Below are 17169 nucleotides of genomic sequence, written 5' to 3'. Positions count from 1 at the left end.
GAAGAAAATGTGATTGCTTGTCAAAGCACAGATGTGGTTTTTTTGTTGGGACGGTGCACAGTGCACTCAGAAGTGTCATGTTTAGCTGAGGGCAACAATGCTTAGTGTCTCAGCACCCAACTCCCACTGAATTTCAACAAGAGTGAACAAACAACCTTCCCCTGGGCTCCAGTGAAAATCCTTGGCTTACCATCCAGTCTGAGCTGCAGTTTCACTTGCAGGAAACAAGCAGATTTTTTAGGTCTTTTACGGTATTGTTTCCTGAAACAGGAGAAGATAATCTGAGTACACAGAAACTACTGAAAATCTGTTAGCAAAATATGTTAGTTTGATAAAGATTGTCAGGATTATTGAGTACAGTAAACCTTTCCAAATCCAAGCCATAAAGAAAATATATAATCATTTACATGTGCCAAGATACAATTTTATTCCTTCCCAGATAACTCGGCATTTAGGCTCTTATTTAACTTGAGGGTACTGTAAAAGCAAAACCAGTTCACTTTTATGACATTTGCCCTACTGTATGTTAGTGGGAGAGGTGGGGATTTTTCAGAGACATTGCTGGCAATGTCACAAGATGTGCACCCCAAAAGCTTAGTGGTACCACTACTTAGCAGTACTGACATGTAATCTCTGTCAGACTCAGCAATTTACATTTCATTATCTTCAATTGAAAGATGTAAAATATTCCACCACGGTTCTTCTATGACCTTACAAAAATGACACTGTTGACAGAGGTCCCAGTTCTGCCCTGTCTCCCAATGGTTTTCATAAATGTGTTGAACTGTAGAAATGTCCCACAGCCTGGGAGTCTCAAAGCTCCCCTCTGGATGGTTATGGGACCAGGGTGTGATGTTTTACACCAAACCTTCCAGGAACCTCCCAGAGAATGCTTCTGTGGGGTCCTGATCTCTCAGTATTAGTGTCCAGAACAAATTCTGGTTACAGCTGTTATGCACACTACACTTCTTTTTGGCTTTTCTTTTTATTTAATGAGGCAACAAAGAACAGTTGAGGCTTTATGTCCAGATGCTTTTGGAAATGACCATCCCAGTGCTTTGGGAACTACTGGCCTTAGAGGCTTGGTTTGTGTTTTCACATCACCTCTCTGCTAATCTGTGTTAGTGTTATTGCACCTTCAGTGTCAAAAAGAAGTATTGGTTTTATTGTCCTTATTTTAAAACCAGTACAGTTAAAAACAACCAAACTTAGAGAAGTTGCTTATATAAAAATATACATGTAACAACTCACATTATACAGTAAAAAAGAAAGCACCTGTGTGGAAAGCTTCCCCCCTTTTTTGGAAGGAGAGCTGTCTTTAGAGTTGCTTCAGTAACATGTACTTAAAGGTGTATATACACACAAACCCAGAACTTCAGGCACAAGGATCTGTCCTCGTAGTGGCAGAGACAGAAGGCCCAGAGGGGTGATATGTCTCATTCTTTCTCCATCACAGAGCTGCTGCCATTCACACTGCGTGAACATGAGTAGGGCTGGGGTGAAGTGTGAAAAGCAGGAGATAAATTATGCTCCATGTGGCACAGTTCTTCCCAGGAAGCAGCAGGGCCAAGGGCCCACAAACAGTTGTAGGTTACCCTGTTGTGGAAGGAGGAGCTGCCAGGCTGGGCTCTGCATCCCTGGCTGGAAATGCCAGGGTCAGGGACAAGGACCACTTGCGCATTTGCACACTGAAGCAGGAGCTGGGGAGCTGCTGGAAACTCCTGCAGCAGCACTGACCCAAGTGGCACACAGAAACTGCGTGGAGACAAAGCAGGTATCAAACCCTTCTCTGGGAAGGAGGCTCAAAGGGTTACCTCTAAACTGTTACATGCTATTAGAAAAGACAGCTAAATAACTTAAGTCTGTTTAAACATTAGGGTTCTAATCCTAGGTGCATTTCACTGCAGTGAAAGTGGGTATTTGAAGAAAATACTTGGCTACAAAAGATCTTCGCAATATTTTTAGAAGTTCCTTTTCCATGTCAGGCTCTAACCTATTCAGAAAATTTACCTTATTTTTTCAAAAATGAAACTGTAGTAACTACATACCATATTTAACCATGTGAAAAGAGTAAAAAAGCTATTTCTACATTGATTCTGAGGTAATAAGCTGGCATGTTAAAAATAATATTAATGCAAGTCATTCAGTTGTGAGTGTCCCTTGCCCATCTTCCCTCCAGGAGGGAATGGACACGGTGATTTCAGTAAAGTGGAGGAAAGATGTCTGGCACACTGGCTGGGACACTGTATCATAGTTCATCATGGTTTCTCGTGAGGTCCTCCCCATAATTAGTAGCTTGACTTCCAACAAACATATTCCAGTTGTCTAGAACTTCCTCTTTTGTTAGTTTTTCATCCTGGTAGGAGGAAAAAAAAAAAAAAACTCTGTAAGAATATTTGCAAAACTAAGTCAAAGACATCAAAGACACACCAGCACAGACTTGCAAGAGCCCTGGGAAACAGACAGTTCTTCACAGCAGCAGGCTGCAGGTTCAGCAATCATTTGTAGCTGTCACAGTGAGTGAAATTTGGACCTCAGTGGAAGACAGAAGTCCCACAGGCTCCAGGTAGGTCAAACTGCTAACTGAAAGTTCTTTGTAATGCCAAGCAGTAACAACAGCAGGTTAACACTGCATTACCTGGTAATGCTTTGCCCTGTGGTTTGTTTCATCTTCTTGACTGTAAAAACAAAAATCCTCTGGTGCACTTTGTGGAAGGTGGTTGCTTATGTTAGCAGTTTACACTTTCTGTGTTCAGAGTATTTTGGCTTCCAGGTTCCAACTTTGCTTGCATTACACTTGTGAAGACCACCATCAGGAATATACTGTCCCTCATCACAGCAGGTGTTTAAGCGAAAGGTATGTGCTTGAATATAGAACTGAGAGTGGTTTTGCTACTCCTACATTTGAGTACAAGGGATATCTAAATGTAGCTTTATTTTGCTCTTTTAGTCTATATTAACATACAAAAGTCATGACCACTCTTAAAGGAAAAAGAGTATTTTTGCTGTGTTAAAATGTCCAGGCTTAAGATGATAGTTTCCCATCACTGAAAGCCAGGGACTTCTAGAGCTGACAAACTGCATTTTGCTACTTTGTAATTCTAACACTACCCACTGAAACTGGTATGAAAACATCACTCCACTAGCAATTCTGGCCTCTAAAGAAAAGTTATTAGGAATAATTTCTTGCAAGCTGGTATTTTAAAAAACCCACAAGACCTTATATAACTTCTTTAGAAACAACACTGGAGCACCACATACCTTGTCTACATCAGATTCATAGACTAAGTGCCTGGCTTCAGCTAGGGCATGGTCATAGTCCTGGGGGAGGATCCAGTGCTGGATCTCATCTTTGTCCATCTTTCCATCCTTGTTGAGATCACGAAAATCTGAAAACTGCTCACGCTCTGTAGTCACCCAGTCGGGCTCTGGTCCACCCTCTTCATTTGCAAACATATCAGCTGGAGAGGAAATTAGGGTCTTACTTGAGTCCTATTTACTTTGCAAATTAAGTACAAACTAAAGATATTTTCCCAGTGTTACTCAGAGGGGACTGAACTTTTCACTCTTTCACAGTGTCTCTGTACAGAAAAAGAAATGTGGGGTATAAACAGAGTAGCTGTATGTTCTCTCAGGCCTACTTCTCTGCTGGTGATTCTGCCCATTCTCACACTACCCTGTACCATACCTGTGCACCGCTGTTGGGGCTAACAGGAGAGGTGAACGTGCTCAAAGGCCATCATCTGAGTTTCAGAATCAACAAAATCCTCGAAGGATCTTTGGTTGAACAGCAGTTTTAAGCTTTAGTGCTAGGCTCTGTCACGTGGGGAGGAAGGAACTCAGCCATTTTATCTTGTCCCTGCCAGCAAATGTCTTTATGGATAAGATCAGACTCCAGCCAGCAGAGTGATTACAGGAAAAAAAGGCACTGGGGGAATTTAGGCAAACAAAAACTGCTAAATGGAACCTGCACGCATTTGTACTGCTTTCAGAGAAGTCTGTATAAGAGACATTTAGCTTAGTATATCAGTTCTCTTTTAACCATGCAGTGCTACAGCACATTCCAGTAGAAGACAATCCTCCAGGAAGACAGAGCTGGAGAAGTCAGGAGTCATGGTGCATTCTGTGAGGAGCCACAGGCACAGTGCGCTTGTCACAGACTGCTACCTGGGGAGGGAGCACTGTTTGTGACAGGATGCAGAGATTACACACATGAGCTGCTCTACACATCACTCCTGTGCTACATTTTGGAAGCACTGGTAGGACCACGCCACAGTGGCAGCTGCTTTCTGCATAAACACAGGAGAGCAGCAGTGATTATTAAACCCAACTGACTTCTAAATCTTCTTTACATCACAGGGCTTTCAAATCATGAGTGGTACGTCTCTGTCATTCTTCTGGTCACTGTGACTAACTCCTTCATACTCATCTTATTTCTCAAGCCTTCCACTTCTCTATTTAGAATTAAAGCCTGCTTTGTGATATTATTCTTCTCTTCTTCAGTGCCTTTTGGATTTGGTTTTCAGGGATGTGCTAAGGAAAAGTGTACCCACATGGATGGTGTGAGGATCAGAGGCTGGCTGGTATCTGTGGGAAACATAAATGCTGAATTCAAAGGCAGGAATAACCCCTCTGCCCCTGCAGTGTGGTTGTGTACACTGGGCTGAAGCGCTCCGTTGTCACTGTCCCCAGTGTCCCTGAAATAAACTGTTACCTGCACATGCACACTGGGAGTTTAGTTCTCTCTGCTCAACACTTTATAGGTATTTTGCTCTGCTGCTTGTGTAAATCTAAACCAAATTTTTTAAAAGACAAAATGAGAGGAAAGAAGGGAAAGGAGGGTGGATCATTCTGTAAGCTTCAGCAAATTTGCCCAACAAATACTCCATCTAGAGACTGAAATTTTTGGACTTCTTTTTGTTGTTCCTCATAAACTACCAACGAAATGATTTAGTTTCCTGTTGGTTTCTTAATCCCAACTTCATCAAAATTTTTTAAAATTACATCTGAAAAAGGAAAGCAGGAATATTTTAAGCATAGTTTTCTCAACTCAGGAAGAAAACTTCAGACAACACATTCACTTTCTTTTTTCATTTTTTAAAGTGCAAATTATATTGTTTATTTGAAGCAACTGACATGTCCTGTCAATTTGATTTTTATCATCCTTGCCAATGTGGGGTGATCGTGACTAGAACATTCTATGTTCCTATCTATAGAAGACAAGAAAAACCAGCATTCACATGGTAACAAATGTTGACAATTACCTTATAATTATATGTAGGTAATGTCACTGAATGAACTGAAATTACTGTGGAAATTATGCTGCTCTGTTATTTCAGTCATAGATGAATAGCATTCACTTTCTGGGCTAAATATAATTTACAAGGAACAGAACCCCCTGCCATTAATTAGCGTGTATATATTGTTCCTGATTCTATGTGAAGTGATCTTTATAGCACCACTAGAAACAGAAAGCTTCATCCAACTTTGCACTAATGCCTTCTTAGTGCTACTTTCTGGATTTAAAACTCATCAAAATACAATGGTATCATCAGTACAGAAGTATGGGCTTTACTTACTAATTAAACTAGGAAAAAATCTTAGTAGGAAAAAGGTGATTTTTCTCTTTTTGCAATGCTTGCTTCCCAAGTATTTTGGATATTTGAGAATCATCCAAACTTGGGAAAAGATCAGTTCATTTTCTGATCCTCCTGCATTTCTAAACAGTGTTCAAACAGCAGTTAACATGGTGTGATATACAAAGAATATCCCTGCCACGAAATATATTATTCCAGATTCTCTTATTTTGTTCTCATGTATCTCTTAGCTGAGTTAAATAAGAACAAGAGGATAATTTTGTGTTGTGAAGCATGAGGAACATTTCCTGGTCATGTTGCTATATACCTAAAATGACTGATTTGGATGGTTGGTATAAAATAGTTGAGCTGGAACACAGAACTGTTCACTCCGGGTTGTTAATGCTGCTGCAAATCTGAGAGTAGATGAAAAAACAGACTGGAGATTATATAAGAAACAAGTAACAATACTTACCAATGTATTCATCTTGATCCACAAAACCATCCTCGTTTTTGTCTATGTCTTCTAAGGTTTCCTGGAAAACAATTTTGCATGAAAGTAATCAAGAAAAAACAGAGAGCTCTGACTACCTGCTTTTGATCATTTAATGTTCTGAGGCCTTGACCTGCCCCTGCACACAAGTGAATATAGTCTCACTAAACCCAATGGGACTGCTGTTCACACAATGAATATACAAATATCCTTTCATATTGAAAGAATTCCCTGTATGAATGAACTGCTTATGTTAGGGGCAGATACCTGCTTGCATGAAACACTCAGTTGCTGCATGTCAGCATGCCCACCTTTTATTTTGACTTGAAATAAAATTCTCTGTGCCCCAAGATTGTTTCTTGATTCCATTTAGGAGCCATTTAAGTGCAATTAAAAAATCTTTGTTATATTGAGACTTCTAAACCAAGTGAGTATCATGGAAGGTACCACTTTCTGTTCCCCACTTAGCTGTTATGTGTGTGTCTCTTTCTAAACCCTGCCTGGAAAGGTTAAAGAAGCCTTCAAAGTTCACCCATTAAAGTAGAAACAACAGCATTGATCTTGCTTTGCTTACTAAAACAACAATGTTTTTCATGTGCTCAAACTCCTCTGGGTGCAGGAAAGCAGTGAACTCTTCACGAGTGGCAGCCAAGTCCCCATCCAGATCTGCAGCTTTGAATCGTCTTTCATCTCTGGGCAGCATTTTCTTAAAACTGTGCTGATCAGTTGCATCTTGGAATTCTTCTGGATTTTCTGCAAACGAATCAAGATTATCTCAGAGGTGTTTTCCTTTAAAACACACTAGCAAAACAATGTTGTCTGAGTCTAGAAATTAGAAGGTTTATTGCCAGAATAGCTGTTGTTCTAAATGGAAATTCTCTTCCTCGTGAAGTTTTAAATTCAGGGGTCAAATACTTGGTTTGATTTTTAAAGGTGACAGTAGAGGCAAATAAGTAGTAGAGGTAAATTTCTGAGCAAGCCTTCTGTTGCAATCCAGAATAATGGATTTTGCAGTATTGTATATTATCCCTCACAGATTTTTTATCTGCCTTTACAAGCCCCACTGAGGCAATAAATAGGGTAGACTTCATTCCCAGAAGTTTTCTTCTTCTTTAGGAATCAATATGATCGACACAACTTTTCAGTGTCAAGAAGAGCAAACCAAGGAAATGTGTTTTCAGAAGGTGGCAGACTGACTGAAATTATCTCAGTACTACGCCTCTGCTACAGGGAACCTAACAATTATTTTCAGTTTAAAACAATGGCATTTTTTCAGAGTGTTCAGTGGCATAAAAGGAATGATATTTGATATAATTTTTAAAATAGGATAATTAAACTGAGTTTAAAAATGAAAAATACTCATAACAATTTCACAATTCATGTGTTGGGAGACAAACACAGGTGAAAAAGACTGGGCTGGGAATTACAGATGGGAATTTTAAGTATTCATTAATACAAGCCCACAATGCTGCTCTCCAAATCTTGGGGCTTACAGGGAGCAAGGCTTATAGGGACCTGAGAAGGGTTCCAGGGATAATTCTGCAGGGACTGCATGTCAAATATTTCCTTTCACAAATGTAACAAGCTCCATTTAAATCTAAGGTAGACTTTGGAATGATTACTGCTACAGGAAGCTTGCTCTAAAAACTGCTTCTGTGGTAGGTAAATATTGTATTCTCATTTCCAGTAAGTATAAATGGTCAATTAATAGTGATTTGTTGCTCTGTCAGTATTGCCCTTTAGCTTAAGTGATCTCTTTTCCCCCTCTTCCTTCATTAACTTATAAAAGCAAAGGGAAGGTGGAGGGGGGAGGGAATTCAGGTATATTTTTTAATAAATGTTTCCTTTGCCTGATTTGTTAAGGATTTTCATTTGCTGTTGATCACAGTCTGAAGCATGTTATTCTGCAAGAATGATTTTAATCAATAACTTTGCTATAGCTTAGACACGGACTAAATTTTTAACATCTAGACTTAAGATTTTAGAGACTCAATTCACAAATACAGTTAATTAGACAATATATTATTTTTTAATTAAAGTACCCTTTTCAATGTTAAAAAATAATATATTTCTCACTGGAGGAGACTTTAATTCAGCTGTGTCAGTATATTTAATGATACCTCTACAAAACCTTCTGTGTGCTGGTGACCCATGTGCAAAGGGCTGCAATAAATAACTAAAAAGTGCTTTTGACCTCTGAGCATCTATAAAATTTAATGTGAGCTTCAAGAGTCCTAAATGTGACACCAAACCCCAGTTGACTGCAAGGCAAGAAATCATATTTTATAATCTCAAAAATCCTTGATCACACAATCTGTTCTCTTACCTAGATAATAACCATATGTGGCTTGTTTGTATTCTTCCCAGGCAATTTTATCATCCTTGTTTAGATCATAGTCTTTCCAAACTTTAGCCACATTTTCATAGATGTAGCGTTTCTGTACTCGTTTAATCCAGGTTTTTAATTCCTCTGTTGTGATATAGCCATCTTTGTTGTCATCTATTCTATCCACAATCTTCCTGTAAAAAGAGATCAGCATCTTTAAGAGCTGGCAGAAAACCAAACTGCGTGCCAGGCCAATTTTAGTAATCTTTACCTGGCCCTGATTTTCCACAAAAACGGAGTGTCCCAAACTCCTAAGGCTGTTCTACTGGTTAAGGCTTTCCTGCATTTCACACATCATCTTAAGGAATTCGTCTCTATTTGTTATTCAGCATTGCTACGAATAATTCAAAGGAACTTGCACAACCAAAATCAGCGAGCAGAGAACACCTGGCTTTCTTTTTCTTAGGTTGTGCCTCCTGTCATAGGGGCATCTGTTCTTCACTGCCTACAGGGACTGGCTATGCTGGCTCATAGCATTCAGGACAAAGCCTGTACCCAAACTTGCTGGAGGCAACCAGGGCAAAAATCCAGGACTTGGTGGACACCTGCAGTTTCTCCTTTGGCTTTCCAGCAGGCTGACACCAGGGTGAAGTGAGTTATATGACTGTGTAATGCTGGGGATGTACATGCCCCTCCACGCCTGTCCCTCCACTTGTTTCTTTTCTTTCATTCCCAATGGAAAGCAGTATTGCTGGTGTTGCCAGGAATGCCTGTTACTCACTAAAGCAGTATCAAGTCTGCAGCAGGTCTCCAGGCATTGCTGGCAGCTGGGCTATAAACCTCTGTCCAGTGTAAAGCTGCCAGCACTGTTTCAAGCACTGTTGAAATCAGCAGGAGTGAAACATTCTGCACACAGCTGCAGTTCAAAAAAAAAAAAAAAAAAAAAAAAAAGGACAATGCTCTCTCTACCATTTATGTTCTCTGCAATTAATCTCTCTGCAATTGATAAACTCCACCAATTTGGGGCCAAGCTTGTAAAACCGGCTTCTGTGCCTGTTCTTAGAATTGAGCACATCCACCTCGGCTCTCTGGCACATCCAGACTGGCTTTGGGCACATCAGCACCCTTCACCCTGCCCATGAGGTGCAGGGCCAGCCTGTCTGCAGGTCCCCTGTGCCTCATGATGCAGTGGCCAGCTCATGCCATGCCTATGGAATACTAACGTGCCATTGGAATGCAGGGATAAGAGCAGGAGCTGACTTGTCTAAATCCTGACTTGACATTCAACAGGTGAGCTCCCAAAACCTCCAGGCAGCCACAAGACACAGGGAAAAAGATCTGCACTTTTAAACATCCTTTCCAATTCCACATCTTTGTTCTCCACAAAGAAATCACATTTGGCCAACTGGAACTGCTCAAGTAGTGAAGCAATGTCTCTTCCCAAGCCTTCGTTACAAAAGTGGTTGCTGAAATAACAGCAGCAGCTTCTGCTGAACTTCCAGCAATCTTGTCTGATAGTATCACACTGAATCTATGAACATGCAGCTTCTGTGTTATGGGGCAAAAAGGGGCTGCTGAATTTCCTTTCTGAATTAGTGAAGTGTGGATTAACTGACTAGAAAACCTTTTCTCTTCCGTATCCATTGGTTGCCAGTAGTCCCTTTCCCTGCATGATGGACTCTATTTGTCACCAGATTTTCTCCAGAATGACTTTAATTTCAGTTGTTTAACTGGTATTTCTTTCTAATGTTAAGGTATTAAATTATTATTTAATAATTTAAATTATTAAATAATAAGAGCTGGTAGGTCTTGGCAGTGTATAACATGAAAGAAGTCAGGACTGTGTACCAGAAAATGTTTCATGCCTTCTCCTATTCACCAGTTTTTATAGGTCCATTGCATCCATGTGCACTATTCCACCCCACTTCTCAGCTGAAGATGAGGACACTGAAACAGTCTTGCCTACAGACTCCCAAAGGCACAGGTAAAAAGCTGTTGTATGGACTGTGGACCTCACTTTTTACAGTTATTATTGGGATGACCAGTGTGCTGCCACATTTCCTTAGCAAGGTAAAATGCCCTATAAACACAGCAGCATACACTCTGGCTAGAGCAGCAGACAGTATGTTTTTGTTTTCTCCCAGAAATCATTTAAAGATAGCTTTTAATTCAATCTGTCTTCTTCCTAAAAGCCAATCACTTGCTGAGAAGTGACTCTGTAACCCACTACGGAAATCGCCCATAATAAAAATGGGGAGAGAGGGTTCAGCATGTGACTATTAAGCCACAAGATGGTTTTTTTAATCCTCTCTTTACCTCCCAGTGTGCTGCTATCCAAAATTACAAGGCTGGGAAATGCTGGAAGTTATGAAACTTTCACAAAGGCCCCCCAGGAACCACATCCCTGATGCTGAGATGCACAGTGCTCACCCCACAACGTGTCCTCAGAGGGCAACTTCAGTCACCTCCATTTAAAAGGTAATTATTGACCGTGGCTGCATTTTAACATGCCTGTGTCACCTCTCCAAAGGGCAATCAGTGAGATCAATGGAAGCTAAAACTTCTTCCCTTGCTGAGTTAGCATTTGTAAAAATTGTTTAAAAACAGCTGTATTGTTAAATCATAAACCTGACTGAATTATCTGTACTAGTAAGTGCAGACCAGTATTAGGAGAGCATGTCCATTTTGGTGATACAACATACAACTCATGAGAATCTAGGTCATAGTCATGTATGCCGAGAACGTGGCTTCTTTTGCTCCTTCTTGAAAAAATGAGGATGAAGTCGACCATTTCTGGTAATCATTTCATCTGTTTACTCACTGAGACACACAAATAGTAGTGACAGCTTTGAGAAGGATCAAGAGGTTACTCAGTGAGATTACAGTGCTACTGCTTATGGTAGGACTAGACAGAAAATTAGCAAGTGCCACTCCCTATGGAAGAGAAGGCTGGGGGGAACCTTAGTGAGAACATGCAGTTATTTTAAACAATCTTCCTCGTGGTAACTGCATTAAAGGATCTTTCTTTAACTCCTATTAAATTTAGTTCTGCTTAGTGATCTGGCTCCCTGTAGGTGTAAAGGAGGGAGAAGCAGTAAAGTAAGGCAAGGTCCCTGCTCTTTGCATAAAGAGCAGCATGGAAGTACTAACAATTGGAACACTGTGAGCAAAGAAGTCACAAGTGAGGAAGCTGCAGGAAAATGCTTGTAGTGGACTTGTAAACGTAGCTGTAGAGAAGGAATGGTTGAAACTCGATTAACACTGATACGGTGTGGGCAAGTGTCCCAGAGGCAGGGAGCTGCAGCAGCAAAGCCCTCCGGCAGCAGGTCCAACACACGCCTCCATCCACCAGCCTCATTGCTGTGGGGCCAGAAAAGGCAGCAGGGAAAAACACCAAAGCCATGAATTGCTGGCTGTTCCTTTGCAAAACCAGCGGGGTGTGAGAGAAGTCAAAACCCAGAGGTTTGACCTGCAGGCCACTCTGGGGCTACACGGGGTCCTACACTGGGGATCAGGACACTACTGTGGAGAACAGGGTCCCCCTGTGGGTACAGAGCATCACACTGGGGTACAGAGCATCACACTCGGGTACAGGGCAGTACTTTGGGGTACAGAGCATCACACTGGGGTACAGGGTCCCACTGTGGGGTACAGAGCATCACACTGGGGTTCAGGGTCCCACTGTGGGGTACAGAGCATCACACTGGGGTACAGGGCAGTACTTTGGGGTACAGAGCATCACACTGGGGTACAGGGTCCCCCTGTGGGGTACAGAGCATCACACTGGGGTTCAGGGTCCCACTGTAGGGTACAGAGCATCACACTGGGGTTCAGGGCAGTACTCTGGGGTATAGGGTCCCACACTGGGGTACAGAGCATCACACTGGGGTTCAGGGCAGTACTCTGGGGTATAGGGTCCCACACTGGGGTACAGAGCATCACACTGGGGTTCAGGGCAGTACTCTGGGGTATAGGGTCCCACACTGGGGTTCAGGGAACCACTCTGAGGTACAGGGTCCCACACTGGGGTTCAGGGCACCACTGTGGGGTACAGGACACCACTGGGGTTCAGGGCACCACTGTGGGGTACAGGACACCACTGGGGTTCAGGGCACCACTGTGGGGTACAGGACACCACTGGGGTTCAGGGTACCACTGTGGGACGCAGGGCCCCGCTGCCCCCTCGGACACTCAGGCAGCCCCAGGCCGCCTCCTCCGCCCCGGGCCCTCCCCCTCGCCACGTCTGCCGGCCGGGCCGGGCGCTCACCCCAGGCGCTCCCGGCTCTCCTCCGGGCTGAGCTGGTCGAAGCTCCGCGCCTCCTCCTTGCCCAGGAAGGCCTCGTGGTCGTACTGGAAGCCGGGCCGGTCCTCGTGCGGCGCGGCTCCGGGCCGGGCCCGCTCCGGCCGCGCCATGGGCTTGCCCAGCGCGCCCGCCGCCAGCAGCAGCAGCGGCAGCGCCCTCAGCGCCGCGCCGCCCGCCATGCCCGCCGGCCCGGCTCCCGCAGCCCCGCTCGCTGCCCGCCCGGCCGGCACCGCCCCGGCCCGGCCCGCTCCGCCCCCGGCCCGGCATTGGCAGCGCGCCCGGCCCGGCCGCGCCACGTCCGCACGGGGCCCGCCGGCGGCACTGGGGCGCCCGGCCGGCGGAGGGGCCGCTCCGCTCGGCCATCGCTCAGCCCGATAAACACCGCGGCAGCCGAAACTGCGGGTCGGGGCTGTCCCGCCGCTGCTGCTCGTTCATCCAGAGCGCCGGGCTGATGGTGGTTGCTGCCGTCATCTTAAATCTGTCGGGAAATGAGAAAAGTGTGATTTAAACACAAACAAACCGAGCCCTGCACGCTGTCTTGAGTGTTGGTACCCCAAAAGTGTGAAGGGAAAAGGTAGCCAGCATTCTCACAAAAGATATTTATCAAGATGGGGTCACTGTCACTTGTAAGGGAACCGAACTTGGGATCCTGAAAATGTGGGAGGGGGGAAGCCCAAACCATATAGCAAAGAAAAAAGTTCTGGGTTGTTTTTGCCTAAAGTGAAATTGATTTTGTTCACAGTTGTGAAAGTTTCTAGGCAGAGGTAATTGATTCCTTTTCCCAGTCTGATTCTTTTTCCTGTGTCACACACGTCATTCACAACTCGAGAAACAGCATAGAGAAGATTGTCATTGCGTGCAGCCATTGCAGGATAATGACCCTGTTGCTAAGGGGTGCTGTGGTGAACTGTCTCCACCACCGAGGCTGGTTTGTCCATTGTTACTTTGGACCTGAGGATGTTACTATTCCAAATTGCAGCAACTGGTTTGTCAGCCCAGCCCACAGGGCGTATAAACCACGTCTGATGTGGCTTTGGGTGTACTGCTAACATGGATGTGCAGGATGCTGCGCCAGACCACAGCTTCCCCCTGTGCTGTTGTTACACAGGCAGAACTCCTTTTGACCTAAACCTCACGCGTAGCTGAGCTGTGCCTGGTAGAGGATTTGGTTGTAATGACCACAGAAATGTGATGGAGATTTCCACGTGTGCTGTCCTGTGCCTTTTGTGACTAGTGCAAAGAGTGAATGAGAGCCATGCAGGGCTAGTGCTGGTTTGCCTCAGAAGCATTGGCAACAACAGCAGTTTTCAAACATTTAAGCAGTCAGATATGTTGGTTTGTTACTTAATTAGACAGAGAGGAACACTAATGTGCTCCCTGGAGCTCAGTCACACGAGCTGCCCAGTGGGCCCAGGCAGTCTGTCCTCTGGGGCTGTTTGTGCATCCACAGCTGAGCAACTGCTTCAGCGCGTTTGGTGAGAGCTGTGATGTGCATGTGGCAGCTTGAAAATGGCTCAGCTGATCAGACCAGCTGTGTTTGAGTTTCCAAAGCTAGTGAGATGTAATCCTTTTGCTGTGTTTCGGTTTGTCTGTTATTAAGCATCTGCCTTCAAAACCAAGTTTTTGTTAACATATTCAGGAATCTCATATTTGTGCAATAATTCAGATATTAGTAGAATCCATCTTCTAATATTTCTGTCTCTGCTTCCTACATCTATAATACTGTTATTAACGTTATTCCAGAGCTGGGCTTGTGCTGAATTTTTAGCTTGCATATCCAGAGTGTGCTGCTAGTTAAGAGACACGTCATTTGCATGGGGAACAGGTGGGCCTTACTGCCCATTCGCCTCATCAGTGTTGTAATCAAACATCAGCTTGATGCTTGATCTTAGCAGCAGAGGGATATGAAGTTATTTGAGGGATGTGGGAAATGAATTTCTATGTTTTGTTGTCAGAACAATTTGGAGGCACTTCTGTGAGGAGAGCTACAGTAAGAGCAATGCAGAATGGGCTAAGTGCATACATGGCCGTTTACTGGAAAGCCTCCAGACACAGGGAGGCTGTGCCTCAGGGATATGGGTTCTGCCCGTCGGAACATTTTAATTTTGCCTCGTGTTTGGGTTCCAGCGAGAACAAGCCCTGAAATGCAGTGGTCTTATGAAAGATGGGAAATCATGAGTGTCCTGATCCCTCCAGACTTGGTTCGGGACCATTGGTAATAACAATAATGGTTTGATTGATCCAATATGACTTTTTGTGGGAAAGGACTGATATTGCAATTACTTGTCCATAGAAGGCTGAAGTCTGAGATGGTAATGCTGAGGATAGGCTGCACATTCAATCAGAACAGTTGTTGATCTGGTCAGTCTTAGCATTGCCAGATCTTTGTATCACTCACATGAACATTTACAGATTTTGCTGTTGGGTTGTTGTGACCTTGAAACCTCTGTGATCTGATCCCCTGAATCTCAGTCCTCTGTGAAGATATGCCTTCGACTCATGCCATGAAGACATGCCTTTTACTCAATTCAAAAAATTGTAGTTTTCTCTTAAGTCCTTTATCCACAATGCCCGTTCCTTAAAATATTTGTATTTTCTGGTTTGGAGATATTACTTCGAACATCTCTGAGAGAAACTCACTGCTTGTGAGTGATTCATCAGTTTTAGATTTTTGGGGGCTATTTTCACCATCCCCACTTCTTTAAATAATACATCTGAGTTTTATACACATAAGGTTTCTATGAAGCATTGCAAAATACCAGATCTGCAACATCGACAATGTTTTTTAGCAATACATTTATGCAGGAGCAGGCATGCTGGGTAGTTCATAAGCTTTTAATGAAACGCTGGCGGATATTAGGGTTTTATGGGCTGGAAAACAGTGCAAATCAAAGAGCTTTCTTACTGTTTATAGCATTTTTCCTCTGAATCTAACAATATTTATCTCATTTTTTCCATTTTTAGTTTTGCTCTTCACATATTTACTTTCCCTTTCACTGATATATTTAAAGCCAACAAACTATTTTGTATGAAATATATTTAGAGTTGCAATCCTTGTGTCCCCATGGGTGTCCAGTCACCGGGATAAAGTCTGAGATGATTTATTTCACATCTCTCTTTGTCATCTGTCTGCCTTTATCCTAATGAAGTTACACATATATTGCATCTTTAGCCAGTGTTTCTGGACATCATTAATTGTGACTTCCCTGCGGCCATGCAAATGGTCCCTAAGGGCTGCTGTGCTTTCTGAGTGCCTGCTGGCTCATACCTGTTCTTGTCACACTTCTGAGGCTCTTCTCAGAGCATACCTCCATCACTATGTTTTTCTAGTTCTATCTGCTTAAAGTCAAAATATTTGATGGCATTATAGTATTCAGGTACTACTAGGAGGTAAAAATATATGTCTGAGAGAAGCAGATGATTTCTAAGTAAACAAAAGAACTTGTTTTTAAGAGAAACTACAAATGGAAAATATGACATTTTTCTCCTCAGTTCTACTGTAGTTTGTAATTATTCTCTGTACATGGAAAATATTGTTGGTTTGAATGGATATGAGACTTGTGTATCCCATCTCAAATTAAATTATAGAAATGTATTTTGTGCTTTTCAGAATTATGTTTTACGTCCCAGTTAGCCTAATATGGTTTACTCAGGTCACAGTATCAGCACTATTTTTAAAGCTTTTTCTTTTCCTGAGGATGCAGAACACCTGCTTCAAACTTGTTGGAAAGTTTTCATTGACACCCGTAGACTGCAGCTCAAGCTGTTCGTTTACAGTGCAGCTGTATTTTATTCGAAATGTAACAGTATCAGTATGATACTGAGAATGAGCTTTAATGTCTAATTTACATTGTAGGACGCAGCATTAGATACTCTGTATTTTTGCTCTCATCCAAATTCTGCTGGGTGTTAATTGCTCTCCTCAGCTTGGATGTACAAGTGTAGATGGACTGTAACTTTTTTCTCAGCTCCCGTGGGAAACCACTCAGAGCAAACCAGATCCCAAACTACAAACAGCAGCAGAAACTTTGCAGGAGAGGAAATAGGGGAAATTACAGAGAACCATTTTGATCAGACTTAGTTTTTGCTTGTCCTGACTAGCTGCTTCATCACAAAACCCTATCTCTTGTCTTTTTCTTAGCATGGGTGTAGTCTACATCACTCTCCTCCTTCTCTTCTGTTCATCTTTTTGTGCCTAGTTGCCAGAAGAAAGTTTCATGACATAATCTACCCAAAATAATCATGGCCTGTGCTATCAATGAAGCTGATAAACTCATTTACTCTGTCTGATACACCTCTTCTCCTTCTCTTTGCCTTTCTCATCTGCTTATATCTTAAATTCTTTGGCAGGGATTTCTACTGTTCCTGCTGATTGGTTTCTGCTTACTACTACTGGTGACTTTCTGCTAATTTTCTACTGAGCCTGTGCAGTGTCTTTCTTCACTTGGACATAGTTAGACTCATCCTTAAG

At 42.9% G+C, this 17169-nt stretch overlaps 1 protein-coding gene across 1 annotated transcript; it reads right to left on the bottom strand.

Annotated features, from left to right (window-relative positions):
• Positions 1 to 1144: 1144 nt before the first annotated feature.
• Positions 1145 to 12934, bottom strand: RCN1 (reticulocalbin 1). The gene is made up of 6 exons (XM_030273383.4): positions 12663 to 12934; positions 8396 to 8589; positions 6644 to 6822; positions 6052 to 6112; positions 3262 to 3461; positions 1145 to 2356 (listed from the first exon to the last, which is right to left on the bottom strand). Exons 1-6 carry the CDS (start codon positions 12875 to 12877, stop codon positions 2249 to 2251), a joined length of 957 nt encoding a protein of 318 aa, XP_030129243.3. The 5' UTR covers positions 12878 to 12934; the 3' UTR covers positions 1145 to 2248.
• Positions 12935 to 17169: the final 4235 nt, after the last annotated feature.

Source organism: Taeniopygia guttata, chromosome 5 (assembly GCF_048771995.1).
Source record: "Taeniopygia guttata chromosome 5, bTaeGut7.mat, whole genome shotgun sequence".
In the NCBI taxonomy this organism is placed as follows: domain Eukaryota; kingdom Metazoa; phylum Chordata; class Aves; order Passeriformes; family Estrildidae; genus Taeniopygia; species Taeniopygia guttata.
The sequence above is the reverse complement of the archived record's forward strand: the minus strand, read 5'-3'. Positions and strand labels throughout refer to the sequence as shown.

Bases quoted from the DNA above. Each gene is read 5' to 3' on its own strand.
- RCN1 (XM_030273383.4), bottom strand. From the start codon at position 12,877: ATGGCGGGCGGCGCGGCGCTGAGGGCGCTGCCGCTGCTGCTGCTGGCG. The intron at 6,823-8,395 runs GTAAGAGAACAG...ATTCGTTTGCAG, and splicing joins CACATATGGTTATTATCTAG to AAAATCCAGAAGAATTCCAA. The intron at 6,113-6,643 runs GTAAGCAAAGCA...ATTGTTTTCCAG, and splicing joins TGAAAAACATTGTTGTTTTA to GAAACCTTAGAAGACATAGA.